Source organism: Nicotiana sylvestris, chromosome 10, assembly GCF_000393655.2.
Source record: "Nicotiana sylvestris chromosome 10, ASM39365v2, whole genome shotgun sequence".
NCBI classification, from domain to species: Eukaryota; Viridiplantae; Streptophyta; class Magnoliopsida; order Solanales; family Solanaceae; genus Nicotiana; species Nicotiana sylvestris.
Window position 1 is genome coordinate 143,350,734 of NC_091066.1, and position 10,627 is coordinate 143,361,360.

Consider the following 10,627-nt stretch of genomic DNA (forward strand, 5'->3'; position numbering starts at 1 on the left):
TGCCAAATTCGTGAATTTGATATTTTTCGAGTGCTTTCGATTGGGTATTGTCTCTTTAGCATTATGTGACATATTCGTTGTGATTTTGGGCAGATTCGACGCACGTGGAGGCCAATTCGAGGGGCAAATGCGTCGCGAATTAAAGAAATAGCCGGTTTGAAACCCCAAATTTGCACATCGTAGTGCTATATTGAGGCGAGACACGCGCTGGATGATGCGCGCGAGGTCTTTTTACTACTGGGGATTGTGACTTGGTCCGTCCCGATTGATGATTTTATTGCGTATTTTACTGAAACTTATTTGTTATCATCATGATTTAGGCTGTTTGCCATATTTGGGCTTCGTGCCAATTGTTTGAATCCTTCGGGAATTTTTATCACTATTTCCTCACTGTTTTGACTTGTATTTGAACTTAGTCCCATTGACAATTATTGTTTTACAAACTCAGCCACTTTATACCGATTTGAAACTTAAATGATATTTTTGGGCTGAGAACTACTGTTTTACAAATGCCCAAGGGGCTTATGATGATTTACGGACTGAGTGAGGCCGATGGCCATATGTGAGGATATGCTGAGTGATATGAGGCAGAGGGCCTGTGATACTATTTATGCCACACGGTGGCTTGAGTGATGTGAGGAGGCTTTCAGGCCTCATGAGTGATGTGAGAAGGCTTTCAGGCCTTATGAGTGATGTGAGAAGGCTTTCAGGCCTTATGTTATTATTGCGCTTGGGATGTAGGAGCCCCTTCAGAGTCTGCACACCCACAGTGAGTGCGGGTACCCATTATGGTGAGTGATTGATACTACGCCCGTGGGGCTTATATGAGTGATACTGTTCTGAGAGTGAGTCCGAGGGGCTGATACTGTACTGAGTGACTGATACGGTGCTTGAGGGGCAGATTTCTACTTGTTATTTTGATACTGAGCCCGAGGGGCAAATTTGTACTTGTTAATTACTGCCAAATTACCTGTTTTACTGGTTTTAAAAGAGATTTCATTGATATTTCACTGAATTACTATCTTAAGTGATTTTACTACTTCTGTATAGAATGCTTTGTGCCTTTACGCATTTTCTTGCTTTCAGCCATTATTTATATTTATTACTCACTGGGTCGGAGTACTCACATTACTCCCTGCACCTTGTGTGCAGATCCAGGTACACCACAGGCTAAGTGAGGATTTGTTTAGCTGAGTAGCAGTATCCGGGAGTATTGAGGTAGCTGCATGGCGTTCGCAACCTTGATCTCTCCCCTCTATCTCTATCTTTATTCCGCATTTTTCCTAGACAGACTTGTAATAGGTGGATATTCTGTATTAGAGGATCATATTCGTGACACCGGATTCAATTGGGCTATGGTGTGGTATTTTAGTTGAACTTCCGCAGATTTTATTATTAATTATACACTTGAAAGTGATGACTTAGTAAATTCTCTGTGATATTTATCTATAATCTGAATAAGAATTTGGGATAATGTTGTTGAATGGTCGGGCTTGGCTAGTAGTGTGTTGGGCGCCATCATGACCGGGGTTGGGGTCGTGACAGACACATTATAATAAATATTCTCCGTCATAATTAGTTTTTGGTCTTGAACCAAATATTGCTCATCTACGAATTTTTGGATGTGTCGTATATATGCGAGTAGCACCACCACAACGTAGTAAGATGAGACCACAGAGAAGGATAGGAATATACATGGGTTTGAATCACCCTTTATTATTCGTTATCTTAAACCATTTGACAGGAGATTTATTTACTGCTCGATTTGCAGATTGTCGGTTTGATGAAACAAATTTCTCACAATTAGGGGGAGAGAAAAAGGAAATCAAAAGAGAAATTGTGTGAAAAATTTCATCATTATCTCACTTTGATCCATATACCCCTATATGTAATCAGGAGGTCCAAAAGATCATTCATTTACAGAATATAGCAAATCAAATGCCAGATGCATTTACTGATTTGAAAAGGATATCTAAGTCACATATCCCAGCAGAGAATGTGCCTATCCGAATTGATATCCCAATAGGATCATCTACTAGCATGACAGCTAGTGAACCTAAAGCATGCTTGAAGCATGGTAGGCCTTTGGGTTCTAAGGATCGAAATCCTCGAAAAAGAAAATCGACAAATGATCAAAACGATATTATGAAGGGATCTCCTGAAGAGACCCAAGATCTGATTAATTCTGAGATTCCTGAAGAAATCAATGAACCTGAAGCTTAAATGAGTGAAGAACTTTTAATAAGTTCTACCGGTGATGGGATTAATTTAAATCGATCTGAAATAGTGGTGGATAATATTTTTGCATATGATATTGCACTTAATATTATGCAAGATAGTGAGGATCTTGAACCCCGATCTGTCGAAGAATGTCGACAAAGACCTGATTGGACAAAATGGCAAGAGGCAATTCAATAGGAATTGAAGTCACTTGCTAAAAGAGAGGTCTTTGGACCAGTAATCCAAACACCTGCTGGTATAAAACCAGTTGGTCATAAATGAGTTTTGTTTCAATAAAGGAATGATAAAAATGAAGTTGAAAGAAATAAATCTCGCCTTGTCGCACAAGGATTCTCACAACGACTTGGAGTCTATTTTGATGAAACATATTCACTTATTATGGATGTCATAACATTTCGATATCTCATCAGTTTAGCACTACATGAAAAGCTTGAAATACATCTAATGGATGTAGTTACAGCTTATCTGTACGGTTCACTTGATAATGAAATTTATATGAAAATCCCTGAAGGATTTAAAATGCCTAAAGCGAATTCAAAATCTCAGGAAATGTATTCAATTAGATTATAAAGATCTTTGTACGGTTTAAAACAATCTGGGCACATATGATATAATCGCCTTAGTGAATATTTGTTGAAAGAAGGTTACATAAATGATGTTATTTGTCTATGTATTTTCATAAAGAAAATGGCATAAGAATTTGTTATACTTGCTGTTTATGTTGATGACATAAATCTTGTTAGAACTCCAGAAGAGCTCCAAAAAGGCAATTGAATATCTTAAGAAAGAATTTGAGATGAAAGATCTTGGAAAGACAAAACTTTGTCTTGCTCTGCAAATTGAACATTTAGCAGACAGAATCTTTATCCATCAATCTGCATATACAGAAAGGATCTTAAGATGCTTTTACATGGACAAAGCACACCCATTGTGTACACCAATGGTTGTTCGATCATTTAAAGTGAATAAGGATCTTTTCCGACCTCCAGAAGAGGATGAGAAACTCCTTGGTCCCAAAGTACCCTATCTCAGTGCAATTGGTGCACTAATGTATTTTGCTAATGCTACAAGGCCTGACATAACATTTTCTGTTAATTTACTAGCAAGATACAGTTCTTCTCCTACACGAAGATATTGGAACAGGATTAAGCATATATTGCGATATTTAAAGGGAACTCTTGATATGGGTTTGTTTTATGCTAACAAAGATTGTGCAGATCTTGTTGGTTATGCAGATGCAGGTTATTTATCTGATCCCTATAAAGCTCGATCTCAAACCGGGTACGTGTTTACATATGGAGGTACTGTCATATCATAGCGCTTCACAAAGCAATCTATTGTTGCTACTTAATCAAATCATGCTGAGATAATAACTATTCATGAAGCAAGTAGAGAAAGCATATGGTTGAGATCAATAATTCATTTTATTCGAGAAAAATGTGGTTTGGAATGTGAGAAAAGATCCACAATTTTATACGAAGACAATGCTGCATGCATAGCCCAATTGAAGGGAGGATTTATAAAAGGGATAGAACGAAGTACATTTCACCAAAATTATTCTACACACATGACCTTCAGAAAAATGATGACATTGATGTGTAACAAATCCGTTCAAGTGATAATCTAGCAGATTTATTCACTAAATCTTTGCCAACTTCAACTTTTGAGAAGATGGTATACAAGATTGGAATGCGGAGACTCAAATATCTGAAACAAGGTTTTCATCAGGGGGAGTAAAATACGCGATGTACTCTTTTTTCTTTACTAAGGTTTTTTCCCCATGGGGTTTTCCTTATAAGGTTTTTAATGAGGCACCTAGTAATGCGTATTACTAAATATGTGTACTCTTTTTCTTCACTAGGATTTTTTCCCACGTGGATTTTCCTAGTAAGGTTGTAATGAGGCACATTATCTTTTAATGAACATCCAAGGGGGAGCGTTATAAATATATTATATTATGGATGTTCATTTAGTAATCCGCTATAAATAAGCTTCGTAAAGAAGCTTATCCATATGAGACTCCGCCATAAATATGTTTATCTATTTAGTACTATATTGGAAATAAGCCTCCTAAAGAAGCTTATCACTTCGGTACCCCGTTATGGATAAACATTACCCTCGCTAGAAGATTATCCATACCGGATATAATAAGCTTATCCTTTTGATACTCCGTTATGGATAAATATTACCCCCGATAGAAGATTATCTATACCGGGTACATTTAGCTCCGGTAAAAGATTATCCATACCGGGTACAATGAGCTTATCCTTTCTGTACTCCGTTATGGATAAACATTACCCCTAGTAGAAGATTATCTATACCTGGTACAATGAGCTTATCCTTTCAATACTCCGTTATGGATAAACATTACTCTCAGTAGAAGATTATCCATATCTGGTATAGTAGCAGCTTACGCAGCAGCTTGCAATAGCAGCTTACACATCAACTTCCTTTCGTCAATAAATAGAAAAGATTTCAGTTCATTATGTACATCAGTTTGAATTTGAATAATATATAAGTTTCTCTATACTTGTCTTTACTTTACAATCTTTATTTTATAACAATATTATCATTGTACTTTAATTATTGTAGGTTAGTTATTATTAATTTTTATCAGATTGTTAATATAATACTTATCATAAAAATTTACCTGAAATTACTTAGTCCTAATAAAATAAATAATAGTAAAAATTTTGAATCATCAAAATATATTTTATTAGAAAGAAAAAATACTCTATCAATATATTCCATAATAGTGCTCAAAAATACCTTCCCCTGCATCGCTTTCAATGAATAGTAAAAGTTCAAGAACCTAAACAACCAAATAAAATTTACAAGTTCTTAATTGTCACGACCCGAAATTCCAACCCTTTGAAATCGTGATAGCGCCTAACATCACACTTGCTAGGCAAGCCAACGTTAGAGTTTTTATTAGCCAATTACTTTACGTTCCAGTAATTAACAATAAGCTGCCATGATTAACAATAAACTAGCTAAAACAAGTCGAAATAAACGCGGAAGTACATAAGTAACAACTTTAATTATATGCTATTACTATCCAGAATTCGGAGTTATAATTTACGAACATTCTAAGATTGTACTACAAGAATTTATCCGAAAGAAAATACAAATGTTTACGAAATAAGGAAAACAATGAAGTATGGAGTATAGAAGGGGACGCCAGGGCTTGTGGATGCCAATAGGACTACCTTGGGTCTCCAAGCAAGTGAATCCTACTGCCAACCTCTCGATCAACCCGAACCTGCTCCAAAATTTGCACAGGAAGTGTAGAGTACAGTATCAGTAAAACCTACCCCATGTACTGGTAAGTACAGAGCTGAACCTCGATGAAATATTGACGAGGCTACGGCGGGGCAATCACAATATAACCTGCATACAGTGTATAATAAAAGCAGAAAGAAGACAAGGTAAAATAGGCTAGTAACTTGCAAGGAGTGCATACAGTTGTTGAAGCATATCATCAGTGCTCAGCTATTACAAATCCTTAAGTACAATTTAAGACTATCGTTCAACTAACACAGTCAAGGAAAAGTATAAGCAGAAAGGTTGTTGCGGCGTGCAACACGATCCCACCATATCACAATAATCACAATCACAGTTCACTCTTATTTCACCACAATCCACTCTTATTACACCTGTTGTGACATGCAACCCGATCCCACCGTACATATTATTTCACCCTTATTCCTCCTAAATGTATCACCCTTATTCCACCTGTTGCTGCGCGCAATCTGATCCCTCCATATCAATATCAGTTACTCAGCAAGCACATAAATTACACAATCCAATTCACATAACCCTTCACAAGGCTTAACTTCAAACCAAAACAATTAGGAAGTTTATACTTTATAAGACTTTACACAAATAATATTACTCAGCGAGACCAATCCAGAATATGCATTGGAAGTATCGATAACCAGCTTAAGCAAATAATCGGAGACAACGAAGCTACGAAATAACTAATACTTTCAACAAAGAGAAATAATGTCTCACAAGTAGTAACTAAGCATGGAAATACAAATAAAGCATGTCGCAGTTAAGGAAGGAAGAGACAATATAAGAAGGACGGGAAGGAAACAGGCAAAACAGATAAATTGGCGGCGCATAGGTACTCGTCACCTCACTTATACGCCGCTGACATGGATTTCACATAGCAAATAAATCAAGGGTTCCTAATCCCTCGAGTCAAAGTTAGAGACGACACTTACCTCACTCCACAGGCTATTCAATGCTCAATTAACGCTTCCTCTACTATCCACCTCCAAACCATTTGTATCTAGCCACAATTAACTCAATAACATCAATTATTGCTAAAGGAATAAACTACAATACATAAATTTAGATTTCTCAAACTTTCCCCCAAAAAGTTAAAAAATCGACCCCGGGCCCGCTTGGTCAAAACCCAAGGTTTGAACCAAAATCCATTTACCCATTCACCCACGAGCCCGGATATATAATTGGTTTTGGAATCCGACCTCAATTCGAGGTCTAAATTCCCAATTTCCCAAATCCCTATTTCTACCCAAAACCCCCCAATTCTACCATAAACACTCTAGATTTTAGGTTTAAAGTTCATGAAATGCAATGGGTAATTGAAAGAAAGTGGTTTAGAATCACTTACCAACACTTTGAGGAAGAAATTATCTTTTGAAAATCGCCTATAGGCCGTCTAGCTTTTGAAAATTTGAAAGAATGGGTTAAGTCATGTTTTGGGATTGTTTTAAGAACTGGGCGACAGTGTTCATCGCGTTCGCGTGAACACTATCGCATTCGCGAAGAGCAGGGCCTGAGTGGCCTACGCGATCGCAAGTAACTGAACGCGTTCACGAAGGTCTATCCCTCCTGACCTACGCATTCGCGAGATAGGGTTCGCGTTCGCGTAGAGTAACTTCATCTCCCCTACCCAGCCCAGCTAAAGCTATGTGTTCGCGTAAGACGGGTCGCGTTCGCGTAAAACAATCCCCCCCAAGTGCTCCGCGTTCTCGACCATAGTCCCGTGTTCGTGTAGAGTAAAATCCTCCTCCAGCCCAGATCCCCTTCGCGATCGGGAGAATGGCTTCGCGATCTCAAAGCACAATGCATCAGAAAACCAGCTGCAACAAACACACGGGATTTTCTAAGTTCAAAACATCCCGTAGCCTATCCGAAACTTATTCGAGTCCTCGGGGCTCCAAACCATACATGCACACAAGTCCTAAAACATCATACGAACTTGCCAAAATAACTCCTAAAACTACAAATTTAGCACCTAATCGAATGAAATTTTCAAGAAAGCTTTAAAACTTCTAACTTCACAATCGGACGTCCGAATCACGTTAAACCAATTCCGTTTCTCACCAAATTTCACAGATTAGTTATAAATATTATATTGGACTTGTACCGAGCTCCGAAACAAAAATACAGACCCGATACCAACAAGATCAAATATCAATAATTTCTTAAGAACAACTAATTTTTTAGACTTTCAATTTTCAACTAAAATTCATAACTCGGGCTAAGGACCTCCGAATCCGATTCCGAGTATACGCCCAGGTCCCATATTTCGATACAAATCCACCGGGACTGTCAAAATACTAGTCTGGGTCCGTTACTAAAAATGTTGACCGAAGTCAACTCAAATGAGGTTTTAAAGCAAAATTCCTTATTTTTATCAACTTTCAACATAAAAGCTTTCCGAAAACACGTTGGACTGCGCACACAAATCGAGGAGGGTATAAATGAGATTTTGAAGACTTAAGAGCGCATAATCAAGTTCTAAAATATAAGACGACCTTTTGGGTCTTCACATTCTCCACCTCTAAAACAACCGTTCGTCCTCGAACGAACATAGAAAAGTACCTGAGTTGGTGAAATGGTGGGGATATCTGCTCCGCATATCGGACTCAGACTCCTTGGTAGATGCCTCAAAAGGTTGACCTCTCCACTGCACCTGAACTGAAGGATAACTTTTCGACCTCAACTGACGAACCTGCCGGTCTAGAATAGCTATCGGCTCCTCCTAATAGGTCAAATCTTTGTCCAACTAGACAGTTATGATATCTAACACATGTGATAGATTGTCGTGATACTTCCAGAGCATGGACACATGGAACAACGAATGGACTTATGATAACCCAGTTGACAATGCAAGTCTGTAGGCCACCTCTCCCACTCGCTCAAGGATCTCAAAAGGTCCGATATACCTAGGTCTCAACTTGCCCTTCTTTCCAAACTTCATTACACCCTTCATGGATGTCGTGCCCCTTTTTCTCGCGAAAAATCGGGTTTCGACACGTGACAACTCTTTTAAAGAAGGGTGTTAAAAGAGAAGAGTCGCCACCTAATGGGGTTGAGGTTCGTTAGGACACTTATTTGCAGATAACTCCATTTGACTAGTCCGCGCCACCAAAGATTGGGTAAGGGCTCAAATTACCTCAAAGAGAAGGTGTTAGGCACTCTTCGAGGTCCAAAACTGTGGGTTCCGGCCGAACTCAATTATATGAATTAGTCTATCCGATCAAACATAAAAAAAACAAGGAATTTGGGAAGTTCATTATTAAACATTGATTGAAAGACAAGGTGGGGGTCCTAAATGTTTTAGCCTAAAGGATCACCCCGTGTAATATAAATAATACTTCATAACTCTCATCCCTAAATTTTTTAGCCTAAAGGATCACCCCGTGCAACATAAATAATACTTCGTAACTCCCTCAAGATGGGGTGTTACTCGTATTATTTAACGGGCACAAACTATTATCTCCTGCTACCCGATTACTATCTGTAAATTGTTACCTAAAACGCACTAGTTGATTCTAAACTGTACCCTATGCGCGCACTACATGTCCCATGTCTATGATCCAGGAGGCTTTGGACCTCTATTTAGGTAGTTCTAGACTTCAACTTAGGCTCCCCAAAATAATAAAACTAATCGCCATGCAAAACAGGTTGGTCTTTATATAAAAGCAGTTAAGGGCTCAAGTTAGCCTCCACACTTTGACAACGAATGCACGCAAACACATTGAACATTTGCCAGTTGCATATTCTAAACTATTGTTAAATCCTATAGGCATGATTTCTACGTGATTTTGGATTTTAATACATGCAATAGTTTTAGATGTAAAATGTAACTTTATAGATGTGATTTCTAAAAGGTGCACGGTTTAGGGAATTTGATATCACATATTCATTATTGACACCATAGGTTATAAGTTATTGATCCTATAGACATGATTGCTAAATGATTCTGGATTCCAAAGGTAACACTGTAATTTTGGCGTATTAGGTATCTAGTCATTGTAATTATGCAGTTGTTTGAAGACCTAAGGTTAACAACATTAATAGAACACCCTATAGGCAGGATTTCTAGCAATTGACGATTATACTTGATTTTATAACATTTTATCCTTATAGGCATGCTTTCTAGGCGGGTGACAGTATAATGAGTATAACAGAAATGGCATCTGATTATACTCTTATAGGCATGATATCTATGTGAACATTACAAAGAACAGATATTTGTGAATCAACGTAATCCTATAGGTATGGTGTCTATGTGACATGTAGCAATTAGAGGACTGATCATTTATTTTCCTATAGGCATGATTTCTAACAAGCAGGTGGAAGCAGAATATATTACACAAATTAAACACCTATAGGCAAGATTTCTACCCATTTCATGCAATAGTAAAATGAAATAAATTACAAAGCTGCAACATAACAATAGTGGGCCTAAGACAGGCCCAAAGCACACCCGGCCAGGCCAGGACTTCACATAGTTCACAACAACCCAGAAGACAGTTTTATAGCCAAAACCCAGTAGCCATCAGAAATATAGTCATGTACACAAGCCCATTGTCTTATTCAGTAAGTGAAATAGGACAGAACTAAGCAATTAGGACAAACATGGCAAGAAACCTTGGACCCTACTATGTCAGAGTTCCCAAGGGCTTCAAGAATTCAAGGAAGTGCTCATACTAGAGAGGTTAACAGAGGAGATTCAGGGATAGATTGAGGACTAAGTTCTAGTGTGTCAGAGTTCACAAGAGTCTCAATTGGACCCTGAGCAGTGCTCACACTAGGGAGGTCAGAGGATAGAACCGAAGTAGTGGCTTTCAGCCAACTAAGAAATAAGAACTCAAAGAGACCGAATAGTAAAGGAATAGAATGAGGTTAAGGGACAATATTGAAGGACATAATCAAATTGAGCACATAAAAACAAGTAACATAACATGCTTGGGTTTAAGAACAGACTTAATAAGTTCAACACATAATGCATATATTAACAAGACAAGTTGCAAGATAGACTTATAGTAAGAAAAAAAAGAGTTCAAATTATGCTAAGTGCAGAAGGCTAGTGTCATAAGAAGGAATCATATCAATAGGAAAC

The 10,627-nt window shown here is 37.9% G+C and overlaps 1 protein-coding gene across 1 annotated transcript; it reads left to right on the forward strand.

Annotated features, from left to right (window-relative positions):
• Positions 1–3,181: 3,181 nt before the first annotated feature.
• On the forward strand, positions 3,182–3,559 carry LOC138880060 (secreted RxLR effector protein 161-like). Its single transcript, XM_070159711.1, has 2 exons — positions 3,182–3,428; positions 3,477–3,559. Exons 1-2 carry the CDS (start codon positions 3,182–3,184, stop codon positions 3,557–3,559), a joined length of 330 nt encoding a protein of 109 aa, XP_070015812.1.
• Positions 3,560–10,627: the final 7,068 nt, after the last annotated feature.